The 14,410-nt window shown below is 43.4% G+C and overlaps 1 protein-coding gene across 1 annotated transcript in view; it reads right to left on the bottom strand.

The window, feature by feature from the left end:
* Window positions 1-1,127: 1,127 nt before the first annotated feature.
* The window catches only part of SELENOF (selenoprotein F), a 34,350-nt gene continuing 21,067 nt past the window's right edge, over window positions 1,128-14,410 (bottom strand). The window contains exons 3-5 of the mRNA XM_083157150.1: window positions 12,983-13,046; window positions 4,019-4,068; window positions 1,128-2,591 (exon numbers count right to left, since the gene is read on the bottom strand). Of these exons, the coding sequence (XP_083013276.1) occupies window positions 2,460-2,591; window positions 4,019-4,068; window positions 12,983-13,046 (246 nt within the window). The 3' untranslated portion in view covers window positions 1,128-2,459. The remainder of the gene's footprint in view (window positions 2,592-4,018; window positions 4,069-12,982; window positions 13,047-14,410) is intronic.

Consider the following 14,410-nt stretch of genomic DNA (forward strand, 5'->3'; position numbering starts at 1 on the left):
CGAAACCCAGATAGACAGGGCAGCAATGACTGTACTATCTACATACAATCTGCATTAGATTTGCACTATATAGAGTTAGCAAAGATTGTATAGCACTCGAATCTTTAGTCGAATAGCAAAGGAATCTTACCATGTGTACACACCATTAGTCTGTTCTTGCATTTCAAAATAAAAAGTTAATGAAAAAAAATAAAAATACAAATAAATTAATACTCAAAAGAAGTCTATTGGAGCATTTTTGTGGTGATTTGTATCTCTGAATTTAAATAAAATATTTGAGGGAGGGGAAAAAACATCTGACATGACATTTTAGAAAATGCTGGGATACCGTCCAATCCCTGGCATTTTCCACAGCTTTGTACCAGAGTGCAATCAGCACAGCTGCTTTTACATGGGGTAAACCATAGGCCTCTCTTGTGCTGGCGATTTTACAGATGACAAAACTGCTGACTAAAATTAGTCACTTATCTGAAATACAGACAATAGGAATGAGCCACATTTTCCATAGCAGGTGGCATTTTGCGTTGGCATGGAAAAAAACAAAAAACCCTACAGAGTTCATTAAGATGACAGCATCCATAATCGTAAATGAGCAGACTAAAGAGTATGACGCAAGAGACATTAATTAAAATATATACACAATGTATAAATAAAACATTTAGTAACTTTTTTTTCCCACTTTTATTCAATCTAGTGATCATTTTACAGTAAAGGTGCCCATACACAGAGCGATAGCACCGTGCAATGCGATGCATGCTCCCGTGGGCATCGCACAGTACTAAAAGTATGTGCTGCACGTACTTTTGGTACTGCCTTCGGATCGCATGCATGCAATCCGATGCGATTTAGAACAAAATGCACGGGTGCCATCGCACCGTGTATGGGCACCTTTACACTCATGGCTAGAACAGGGAAGGTCCAATAGCTTGACATGGTTAGTGGGAAGAATCTCAACAGGTCTCAGTCTTCAACTGGAACGAAGACAGTAGCTGCTGAAAAATAGGACTAGGACAAAGTATCTGTTGTACTTCCAACATTACCCAATTCATAAGAAATTCAAAACAACTATTAAGATTAATACTTTAGGATTTGTAAAAAAAAAAAAAAAAAACAACTTACAAAATCAGAAAATTTGAAAAAGTCTTTATTTTTGTATTTAAACACATCTTTCTTCAACAAGCCGGTTCATTCAGCTCCTATTTACAGCAGTAGAGAGACTTTGGGGTACATGACACGGCACATCAGACATTCCACAAGCCTTATGAAGGTTTTCTGTGTAGTCTTCACTAAAGTGCATGACCCTAATGTGTCATATCTAATGCAGTGAACGGAGTCCTTTCATCATCACAAAACAACACATCCTTTCAGCATCCCGATTCGGCTAGATGCTGTAAATAAAAACTAGAAAAAAAAAAGCAGAGATACAAAATGCATATGAAATTAAGAAAAGGGCACTGCAGGACACTGCGGCATCCATCAATAGTGATACACTGCTGAAATATGTGCCAATTATTTAAGGATTACAATTTTATTATTATTTTCTGGTCAAGTGACCCAATGATACAGTATTTAATGTACGCCACTGTATCCATTATATTGTGCCCAGTTCAGCGCACATTTTATGTAAAGGTCATATAAAAAATAAAAAAAAAGAGTTGCTATAATCTCAGTGATTCAGACTCAAAAACAGAGTTTGGAAATGTCTCATTCCCCAACTGGCTCAAAGTAATTATAATGGTAAAATTACAGCCGGTGCATACAAATTTGAATGTCTAGCACTTGGATGTTCCACAGTGGGGCCCATCAACTGCTTCTCATTCTTAGGAGAATGTTATCTATACATGTTACAGGCCTCAAGGAAATGGCTATTTAAGTTTTTCAGGAACATCTAGACCAGGCTTGAACATGCTGTAGAACTACAAATACCAGAAATCTAGGATGTAGACCCACAACAGCTAGACAGCAGACTAGCAACCTAGAGATGACCTTCGTGTTCCATAACAAGAAATGCTAGTATATCTAATGGTCATATATATTAAGTATAATCAATACATGTTCCTGTACATAAAACCATATACTGTTTAGTGGCATAGCATCATTATACGCCCTTGCAATCTATGCAATAATATATTCCTTAATATAGATTATAACTCCCATAGAAGTTCAGATCAGTATAAAAGCTAAAGCACTTCCAATAGTCCTGCAATTTAAAAAAATAGATTATCGCATAGAATGAACAGAATATTGTGACGCCAAGTCTGGTCACGCTAGATGTGCAAGGAACGGGATCTGAATGTAGAGCTTATACCTGGAGCAGAGCTGCTGGTGACATCGCAGGTCTGCTAATACCAATGTTCTACAGCGAGTTCAAATATAGAAGGATTACAAAAAAATGGATTATGGCAGTATGGAGGGAGTTTGCATTGGATAAAGAACGCAATTGTGATATGCATAAGAGACTATAAACGATGCAATTTTTCGCTTAAGAATTCTTCCACGCTGTCTGTATTCCACTTGGTAATGCTGAGTTCTTCAGAGATGTTCCCATTGTCATCCAACAGCTTCAGTACAGGATCAGAGCCACGCACATACTAAAAGGTGCAGAGGAAACACATTCAGGCTATCGTAATAAGTAAACGTTATTTGTAGCTACATTAAGTTTACGTTCTACTACATCGCTATAAGCATGTGAAACGGAATGTCACATGGCATGCAGTCGAAAAACGCAAATTTGACCGAATGTGTTTTCATGGTAGCAACTAAAAAAATGAAATACTTGAAATAGCGAGTTACAGGACGTCATAGAACATTTGCCTACATCTATTCACTTTCACTAAAGTACATAGAACTAGAATTTAACATGTGGCACACAATGATTTTTAGATCTGTCTCTTTCTAGTTTTTAACAGGTGAACACTGCATTCTCAAGCTCTACACCCCCCAATCGGACAGCTTATCTGCACTGCTAACCCAACTTTCAATTAGATCAGAGAATAAGGATCTCTCCTTTCCGATAGTACTGTCATAATGGCTGTTCTCATGCTCTGCCCAATCACAAAAAATCAACTGAGGTTTATGTTCGGCCATATTCCAGCATATCATTGCCGCCATTAAACTTGGGCAAGGATTTGGAAGGCGGTAAGGAGGGTTATAAAACACAGAAATAACACTGTCATTTATCACTCCCATATTTTTGAAAAGCTACATAGAAGAGTGCAAAATAAATATTACGCAGATATGTTCACACATCTAGGCCACTTGTGCATTAAACCGCCCTTCTACTTGTACCATGACATGGTGTTACAATTCGTCATTCACAAAACAGTGTGAACAGGACACACAAGCAGCTTCTGCTGATTACAGCGATATGTGGCATGCCTATATTCGGTGTACAACCACAGCTGTATCTCCATATGGAGTGCTACGTTACAGTATTTTCCAGAAAAACACTAATCCCCTTTTCAGACATTTCTATCCCGGATCCTAAGCACCTGCAACTGTCCCAGACCACTAAAATCCTGGGAGTTAAATCCCGGGTAGTATTTCTGAAAAGGGGTATAACATAGCATTTCATTTTACAAGTAAGAACTGCAACAACAAAAATTTGCACGCAAAAATGCTTAATGACACAGAATTCACACAGAGCGCACAAGTCAAGTGTAGCACATAGAGGATTGATGTATGGTACAATATGCAATACAAGACAAGAAAACAACTAGTCTTCCTGCTTTCTAAATACTATACTACTAGGAGTAGTATAGTATTTAGAAAGCAGATTTAACCCTTTGAGTATTTGTCAAAATTGGTATGAAAATTGACAAGCAAAATTTTTATTCATCACAATGACCTGTACGGTTTATCTTTTATAGGAAATAGATTTTTTTTTTTTTTAACTTCATATAACAAATGTGAGCAACGCTGGCATTTTTAGCCGATATTTTGTGCATCTCTCACATGTTGGCACTCAAAGGGTTAACATAAAAAAAATGATACGGTATGTAGGGAAATAAAACCATACCTTGATCTGCAGGCCCTTGAAAAGCTTGGGCTTGTCACTCCTGACAAAAGCTGGAAACAGAATAAAAAAAATAAAAAAATTAAAGATGGAAAAAAAAAAAAAAGGACAAAGAAAATATGTCTGACGTTTCCAATCCTCAGTCCTCAAGGAACATTACAGTCAAGGGTTTAGTGACAGCCATGCTATGCTTGAGCACAGATTGTTAAATCAAAAACAACTAAGATACATGTTCTTAAGAATGGCTATTCTTAAAACCTGGACAGTTAGGGTGCTTTGAGGAGTGAGGTTGGGAACAGCTGTTGTAGGTGCTCATTGGAGTAGTCAACGGGTTCTCAAAGTCGATCCTCAGGACCCCACACAGTGCATGCTTTGCAGGTCTCCTCACACACCTGTGGATTTTTTAAAATGTGTCAATGAGTAATGAATGCACCTGTGCACCTGTTGGGTGACCTGGAAAACATGAACCCTGTGGGGTCTTGAGGACTCCGTTTGAGAGCCACTGGAGTAGTCCATCAACTTCATGACAAAACTCAATCATTTTTCATCACTACCAACTGGTATACTTACATTCAAGATGCATTATTTAAAAATATAATTAAGCCTTGGAACCTACCAATTACTGCTCAAATAACATGATAGCTTATAGTGCGCTCTCATTTACACTGTACTTGATAGCTTATAAAATGTATATGTGACTTCTGATGAGACCCTTTGTTTAGATGACACTGGGGCAGATGTATTAAGCATGGCGAAGAGATAAAGTAGAAGGAGATAACGCACCAGCCAATCAGCTGTGATTGAAATATGACAGTTGATTGGCTGGTGCGTTGACTACTTCCACTTTATCTCTTCTCCAGGCTTAATACATCTGCCCCACTATTCCAATAATGTTTAAAAACACGTCAAGTTTGCAGTTAGGATGAAATCAGTTCATGGGGTAAATGTAATAAGCCGGAACTGCAGGAGTCTGTCTGATAAAAGCCTAATCTTTAAAGCGGCAATCAATTACAAGGACAATCAGGTTGGTTATCCCTTGTAAAGGATTGCCACCTTAAAAATATGGGCATTGTCCCCACCATGTTACATTTACCCCCATGAGTCAAACCAGTAGACAGGATTAAGGCTAGTGTGTAAAGGAGGCAGATAATACTATAAAAAGATCATTAGTGTATCTTCAGAAATTTCTTACCTCCTGACATTCTTCAAATTTGTCAGAAAAAGGGATTTTTGTAAGAACTTACCGTTCGAATCCCTTTCTCTGATATGGTCCTGGTGACACAGCTCAACACTGGGATGTAGGAGGGTCCGAAGGAGCCAGGCACCTATCCTAAAGTTTTAGAGGGTAGGCTCCTCCCCTACTGCATCCCTGGACTCTTCAGTTCAATCTTTCAAAGCCACTGGAATACATTAACTCAGTACAAACGCCTGCACATATTATATGCACATTTTATAACAGAAACTGTTAACTTTTAACCATTTTAACATGAACATCATGAAACTTCTGGCATACTTACTGAGCGTAAGGGAGGGATCGCTGTGTCACCAGGACCATATCAGAGAAAGGGATTCGAACGGTAAGTTCTTACAAAAATCCCTTTTTCTCTTTCAATGGTCCTGGTGACACAGCTCAACACTGGGACGTTCCAGAGCCGGTCCTTTGGGAGGGTACGCTCAGGTCTGCAGCTCTCAGCACTGCTCGCCCGAATGATGCGTCCTCCGACGCGAACTCATGGAATCTATAGAATTTGGCAAATGTGTGAACAGATGACCAAGTGGCAGCTCTGCAAACCTGCTCAGCTGTGGCCCCATGTCGAACCGCCCAAGAGGTGGCAACTGACCTGGTGGTATGCGCATTTATTTTGGCCGGTACCGGTCTACCCACTTTAGTGTATGCAAATGCTATCACAGACCGCAACCACCTAGCAATAGTCTGCTTAGATGCAGGCCAACCAATTTTGTGTACGTCATACAATACCAACAATGTGTCAGTCTTCCTGACACTCTTCACTCTGTCCACATATATGCGTAACGCACGCACAACATCCAAAGTTCTCAACTTGTCCCTTTTCTTAGAACCCTCTGGGGGTTGAAACACAGGTAGAACTATCTCCTGATTTAAATGGAAGGTAGATACCACCTTCGGTAAAAACTGAGGCACTGTTCTTAAAACAGCCCTGTCATCATGAAAAATTAAGAAGGGAGATTTACATGACAAGGCTCCCAACTCTGAAACTCTTTTAGCAGATGCTACTGCTAACAAAAACACTAGCTTCCACGTGAGAAACTTAAAGTCAGCCGACCTTAAAGGTTCAAATGGTGCCTTTTGAAGGCATTCCAAAACCAGTGATAGATCCCAAGGTGCTACTGGTTGCTTGTATGGAGGTTTCAACCTGGATACTCCTTGTAAAAAGGTTTGAATTTCCGGCAAAATGGCTATCTTTTTCTGGAAATAGATGGACAAGGCCGAAATCTGCACCTTCAGTGACTGAAGGCTTAGACCCGATGAAAAACCATCTTGTAAGAATTCCATCATTCTTGATAGCTTAAAATGAGATGTATGAGCCTTTCTTCTCTCACACCATCGAATGTAAGTCTTCCAGACTCTATAATAATTTGCCGAAGATACAGCTTTTCTGGCTTTTATCATCGTCTGTACTACTGCCTCAGAAAACCCTTTCCTTTTCAAAATGGTGGTTTCAATAGCCAGGCCGTCAAAATCCATCGATCTGAATCCAGGTGATTGAATGGGCCTTGTCTTAGAAGGTCTGGTCTCCGAGGTAGACGCCATGAGTCCACAGACAACCTCTGAAGCCTCGAGTACCAGGACCTCCTTGGCCAATCTGGGGCCACTAAGATCACTGGAACCTTCTGCCCCTGTATTTTTTTCAGAAGTCTCGGTAACATTGGTACTGGTGGGAATGCATAAAGGAGATCTCCCTGCCAGAGAATAGTCATGGCATCCACTGCCTCCGCTAGTGGATCCCTTGTTCTGGCATAGAACCTGGGCACTTGACGGTTGACCCTGGATGCCATCAGGTCCACATCCGGAGTTCCCCACATCGAAGTGATCTGGTGAAACACCTGAGGGTGTAAGCTCCATTCCCCTTCCTTGAGCTCCTCCCTGCTCAGGAAGTCGGCTTCTATATTCTCTATTCCTGGAATGAATATAGCCGATACAGCTGGAACATTCTGTTCCGCCCATAGGAAGATTCTGGACACCTCCCACATGGCCAATTTGCTGCGTGTACCTCCCTGGTGATTCAGATACGCCACAGCTGTGGCATTGTCGGTCTGAATCCTCAAAGGGAGGTTCTGTAACCTGTCTCCCACCAAGGAAATCACTTTCCAGACAGCTCTCAGCTCCAAGATGTTGATTGGTAACGCTGATTCCTCTGCCGTCCACAGGCCCTGAAGCCTGAGATCCAGGGCTACTGCCCCCCAGCCCCTGAGACTAGCGTCGGTAGTTACTACCAACCAGTCCCAGGTCTGTAATGACCGACCCCACTGAAGGGAATCTACTTCTGTCCACCATTTCAAGGATTCCCGAGTGTCCGAAGAAAGCACTATCATCTCGGATTTCATGGTCAAAGTGTTTCCTGACCAGGCTGACAAAATGTTCCATTGGAACCTCCGAGAGTGGAACCTGGCAAATTGAAGAGTCTCGAATGACGCCACCATTTTCCCCAGGAGCTTGAGGCACCTCCATACTGAAATGCTCTGAGCCCTGAGAATCTCCTGGACTAGGGTGACCAGATCCCTGGCCTTTACCTCCGGGAGGAATACCCGATGAAGATGGGTGTCCAGTATGACTCCCAAGAATTGGAGCCTTTGTGACGGTACCAACTGAGATTTTTGCAAATTTAAAATCCAGCCGTGAGCCTGCAAAAAACTGATGGCCTCTGCCAAGTGACTCTGCAGCATGGCTGCTGACTCTGCTTTGAACAGGAGATCGTCCAAATAGGGTATTACTGTGATTCCCCTGAGCCTCAGCACCGCCGCCATCACTGACATTATCTTTGTGAATACCCTTGGCGCGGTTGCTAGCCCAAAGGGTAACGCCCGGAATTGTAAATGCAGGTCTCCTATGGCAAACCTCAACAAGGTCTGATGCTCCGGGTGTATAGGGACGTGCAAATATGCGTCCTGGACATCCATGGACGCCAAAAATTCTCCCTGGTCCAGACTCAGGAGTACTGACCGTAGGGACTCCATTTTGAAATGGTCTACCCATAAATGAACATTTAGAGACTTCAAATTTAGTATTGGTCTGAAAGACCCGTCTGGTTTGGGCACCAGGAACAGCGTGGAGTAAAAGCCTTTCTTCCACTCTGCCCTGGGGACTGGTGTAACCACCCCTTTTTCCAAAAGGGAGTGAGCTGCTCTCACAAGAGCTGTACGAAGCCGTGCCTCCTTTGGTAAGGATGTGGGAATGAACCTCTTCGGAGGCGGCCCTCTGAAAGGGATTTTGTAACCCTGTGTTATAATATCTAACACCCAGGCATCCTGGCCTAGAGAAGCCCAAGCGTCCCTGAAGAGTGTGAGACGCCCCCCCACTTTTGTCACTGTCGGGCGAAGCCCCTGACAGTCATGCAGAGGGTTTATCCTCTCCTTTTGTGGCAGGCTTCTTGTGAAAAGAGCCAAATTTTGACTTTTGTGTCTTGCCTCTAGAGGACTGAAACCTTCCCCTGAAAGACTGTCCTCGAAAGGACGCACCACCTCTAGGGGAGGGCCGAAAGGACGGCTTGAAAGCAGAAAATCTGGACGTCTGCTTTGCTGAGGAGGCCGGCAGGAATGTACTTTTGCCGCCCGTGGCCTGTTTTATAATCTCCTCTAATTCGGTACCAAAGAGTACCTTTCCTTTGAAGGCTAATGTTTCCAGAGCCTTCTTGGACTCATTGTCTGCTTCCCAGGCTTTAAGCCAAAGCACTCTCCTGGCATTAATGGAGACTGTGGACACTCTGGTTGCCATTTTAATAGCTTCCTCCTCTGCTTCCACTGCATATTCTGCAGCTGCCTTATTCTTTTCTGCAAGGAGTAACGCACCAGGGTCAGCCTGCAGCATGGTGCATAATTCACCAGCCCACTCTATCATGGCCTTAGAGACCCAGGCTGAAGCAATAAGGGGCCGTAAGGTAAACCCCACCCCTTCAAAGATAGCCTTGAGGTTTCCCTCCAGCTTTTTATCCACAGAATCTTTAAAAGCTGCACCGCCTTGTACTGGTAATACAGTAGCCTTGGACAACCGTGCCACTGAAGCGTCCACCACTGGGACCTTTTCCCAGAGCTCCGCATGAGACTCTGGCATGGGGTACAGATTAAGGAATCGCTTAGGCATCTGAAGCCTCTTATCAGGAGTTTTCCAAGCCCCTTCTAACAATTCCTGTAACCCCTCATCTGAAGGAAAAGTAACAGCCTCCTTCCGCTGTCGCTTAAAAACACCTTTAACAGGAGTCTTATCCTCCACAGACAGCTTTAAAGCCTGCTTCACAGCTACAATGAGATCCTCTATACCAGCAGCAGAGTTCTCTTCCAAATCATCACCCTGATCCCAGGGGATGTCAGTATACTCTCCTTCCTCCTCATCTACCACAGTAGTCAAAGCATAAGACCTTCTAGGGGTCCCTGCCACATCATCCATTTTGTACAGCATTTCACTGAACCTGTTGATCCCCTTAGCAGTATCCTGCATCACCTGAATCAGCGCAGGATCTGCCTGGGTAAGAGGCAAGGAGCCAGACGACTGCTGAGATGATGGCATAGGTCTCTGATTCTACCAGCCCATCACTCTGCCTGTCCAAAAGCTGCACCAAAGCGTTAACTGACCTGCCTAGGGCCCTGGCCCACGCAGGTTCCATCTGCTCTGCCCTATGGGGTTCACTGCCCATGGGTCTCACATCAGCGCAAGTAATACATAAGCCCCCCTTGGCCATCTGCTCAGGGACAAACTTTTGTGTGCAAACATTGCACGCGCTCAGTGCACTAAGGGCTCCCTCCCCCAAAACCACAGCCTGATGCTCAGACATGATGCAAGTGATAAATGTATATCTATCAGTATACACAGTGCAAACAATGTACAAGCGTTTATACAGAGGCAATGCACCCAGTCACTTATCTGTCTGTTGGTTTCAACTGCGGGGAAGCGATGCCCAGGAAATCCAAGTCACTCTGCCAGGATCAGTAAGCCAGCTCAGCTCCGCTGCAAGCGTTCTGAAAGGCGCCAAAGTCAGAGTGAAGGAAGAGACCACAGGTCCCTGCTGCTGCGGGGTCCGTGACCTTTTGGCGCCAACCACCCCCAGCAAGCCGCTCCTCAGGTAGGATTTCCTAGTTCCAGTGTCTCCCCCTCAACTGGGGATCACTTGGAACATGCCTGTCACAACGCTGCTGTCCTCTCATCTAGGAGCTCAGCGTGTAAGCTCCGCATAAAATGGCCGCCGCCATCACGGAGCGCCTGTCCCCCATGATCCCCACCTAAATGTGGAGCCGGTTTCAGGGTACTCCGGAGCCCAGGCAGCCTTTTAGAAAAGGCTATAAGCGCTGCACAGGGAGACCAGACAGTGTCTCCCCTGTGCACAGTGAGCTGACAGGACGCGCTTCTGTCAGCTCCTGCTGCGCTAGCAGTGTGAGGATTCACTATGAGAATCCTCACACTGTGCCTACCTAGCTAGGGTAAAAGTTAATAAAACAATAAAAATCCCCTAACTACTCTAATTCTTCGGCTGCTCCTGCAGCCCTTTAGAATAGCACCCACTCCAGTGGGCACCTAACACGAACTGAAGAGTCCAGGGATGCAGTAGGGGAGGAGCCTACCCTCTAAAACTTTAGGATAGGTGCCTGGCTCCTTCGGACCCTCCTACATCCCAGTGTTGAGCTGTGTCACCAGGACCATTGAAAGAGAAAAACAATTATTCCAATTACCTAGTTCACACATTATTTATAACCAGATTATTATATAGTGCAGCAAGAGCCGTTGTGGTTTACGCCTGGAAACAGTGATACTGGATAGCTTTTGGATAGTCAAAAAGGTAGAAAAGCCCTGCTCGCAAGCTTACAATTTACATTATGGTATTGACTAGAACATATACGGTCAGTAATTTAAGGTATTTGTAATAAAAGAACAGAAAGCTATAGGAGGACATTTTAAATTTTAGCAGGACATTCCCAAATACAACAATGACATATAAAAAAGGTAAAATTACAAAAATTTAAAAAGTCAGCAAGAAATTCAAACAAGCAATAAAGTTTTATAGGGGGGGGACATTTTCCATATAACAAAAGCAAAAATCTAACCCTATATAACTTCCCAAGGGGCATATGTATTAATAATCGTGGCACGGATTATGAACACTCCATTTCATAGCATATTTTCATTTTTAATGAAGATATCCCAGCTATGCACATAGGAAAAGTTGCAGGGACAGCAGAAGAGCCCCTGGGAGTTATAGTCTGTATTTTAGAGCATGATTTCACACCCACGCTCAGTGTCAGATTCCAGAATCTGGCCCAGAGAGAGGATCATATGATCTCTCCTCTACAGCTACAATTCCGCCATAGCAGGCCTTGGCAACCTGTGGCTCTACAGCTGTTGTGAAACCACAAGTCCCAGCATGCCTGGCTACAGTTTGGCTAGGCATGTTCCATAGGCTAAAAGGATTTTACAACATATGAACATTGTGCAAATTAACATGGCCAATCCATGAAAATCTTAGCCAACATAGGTATCAGATCATAGTCCCCCTTGATAAGGGTGTGATATGGGGCTCCAACAGTGGGAATCCCAACAGTCACTATCCTGATGTCGGGATGACGACCGCCGGTGCTCCGACAGGGGGGTGAGCGCAGAGCGCAAAGACGCCCCTTGTGGGCTCACTGCGCTCACCAGGCTGCGGGACCGGTGGCTCGCCACAGGTTCTATTCTCCCTCTATGGGGGTTGTGGACCCCCATAAGGGAGAATAGCCCCTGTGAGTCGGGATCCCGATTACCGAGGCGTCATCCGGCACCCATTGATAATGGGTTCTGCGATCTGCAGTGCTAGTTAGCTTTTATTAGGAAATCTCCTGTATCATACCATTAGTACATAGCAATAAAATTCTGCAGAAATTAGTTTCTTAGGTTATAGAAAAAAGCTTGATAAAAATCGGCCGGTAAAATATTTAGGAAAGAAAGAAAAAAAAAATATATATATATATATAATATATATATATCATAGTTCTAATTTCCTTTTCAGTACCACCCTCCTGAGTGAGAACAATTAGAATAAAAATAAATTCATAAAATAATTGTATTCTCCTTACCCACAATGCAACACCTGTATACAATGCTGTAAAATCTTAGTGAAAAGGTTATTTGCGATTATCGGTTTTCATTGTGAAAGGCTCTGAACGTGAATGATTTAAGCGCAGACATAAACGTGATTGTCTGAAATACACAACAGCAGCTGTGGCACCCATTCTGCTTAATTCCAAAAACAGAAAAAAAAAAAAAAAAAAAAATTTAAATGGGAGCCAGCAGATGCAATAGTCATGAGGCTGAAACAAATGTTTCCAGCAAAACCACTGCAAGTCTCCAAAATGTACAATATGGAAATCAACAAATAATAGATTTCTGCAATTTAAGGGTTTGGTAATTGATAAGGACAATGGTTGGGGGTAGGGCAGGGAACAGAGTGAGACGTGCTAGGCTTTTATTACCGGGAAATGCATAAGATTTAGGCAAGCCTATTCCCTGATAAATTCTACATCTTAATAATCCCCTTTTGCTGCCAGGCAAAAAAATATGACTTATAGAGATACTAGACATTGGCATTCCTGTAAAATATTAAGTTTAGCTCCAACTGCTGTGGATACTAAATCCTAATGTACCTTATCAAGCAAATATTTACTACCCAATATTGGAATCCGCCAGAAGCTTGGCTGGAAACAGATTGGAGTCTGCAAGTACATAAATATTTTTTTTTAAGAACTTACCTTGGACTTGTGGGAACCTCCCTAATTTTCATCCGCAGACCTCTAGAATAGCTCCAGCATACATCTACAAAGTGATACAGAATGAGGTTAATTCTGCAAACAAACCTGCAGTTTAAAGCTGCAATGATCATGGTGAAAGTGGACTAGAATACAAGTGTAGCATCACAAATGAGGCATGAGGTCCCAGAAATACAGGCATGAGGCATCACAAATCTAGACAATCCATTAGGGGTGAGAGGGAGATCAATAAAATTCTTAATTACATGCAGTGGTAATAAACATCGAGAAGCACAGTTGAACACCTATATTTCAAGATATTAGAAACGGATTATCAACTATCCACTAACACCAGCACAGTTTTATTTAAATACTCCATTACATACAAACATTTACACACAGACATTTCCTGGTACAGGTAGAGCACCGATAATCCGGCACAGTCGGTTCCAGCAAGGTGCCGGATTACTGGATTATCTGTGCTGTACTTGTGACGAGTCTGCACCCTGCACCAGTTTTAACATCCACGGCTCTCTCCTGCAGTCCGTCTCCCCTTGTGACTCCCTATGTTAGTCATCAGTGCCGCTCCCCCCCCCCCCCGCGCCACACACAGCAACAGGACTCCCAATGTCAGCATCGCGCTTTTCATACCCGCAGCGCAACTTCCTCCCTCCCACTGCCCTCTAAACCTTCCCAAATCCTAACTGCCCACGGCACCTGATGTGTCCGGATTAAAAGAGGTTCCGGACCATCAGGTGCCGGAAAATCTGAGTTGTACCTGTACTTCCTTATCTTTGCGGTCACCGTTTACGCTACAGAATTTATGTACTCCATTGTCCCCTAGCGGGCTTGCTTTGCTCGCCACAACTTTACTAAAGGGGATGGTGGCGTGGACACAGGATTTGTAACAGTTTCCCTCACCAACAATCCGGCTAAGTAGCGGCTAACGTAACCGGTTGCCGCAAAGAAGAGGAAATACCCAAGTATAGGATGGTAACCGCCTCAGACATATAAAAGAGCTCGGAAAACAATTGGGCTTCCAATTTTTGTAAACAACGCCAACAGAATAAAAGTGCCACTGGGTTTAGTAAATGTAATCACTATTTGCTAAGAAATGTCCATAGGCAATATACAGATGTGTCAGCATACACCTAGCTTCACGTGACATGGTGCGAGGCGCCGGGCGGGAGTGGGCCACCACATCCTGCGCACTGGGATGAGTGGTTTGTTTCTGTTGCAGCAATAGCGTATTAGTCCCTCTACATCACCTTCTTGATGGCTTGCTCCACGGCATCATCTATTTTCTTATTATTCTTTCTAGCAATTCTCTAAATCTCAACTCATGCACCGTTCCATCCTAACTTTACACCTCACTTCATTAAAATCTCATTTGCATTTTGGACCGGCCATTTAATGGGTTGTAAGCACACA

Source organism: Crinia signifera, chromosome 8 (assembly GCF_055691185.1).
Source record: "Crinia signifera chromosome 8, ASM5569118v1, whole genome shotgun sequence".
Classification (NCBI taxonomy): Eukaryota; Metazoa; Chordata; class Amphibia; order Anura; family Myobatrachidae; genus Crinia; species Crinia signifera.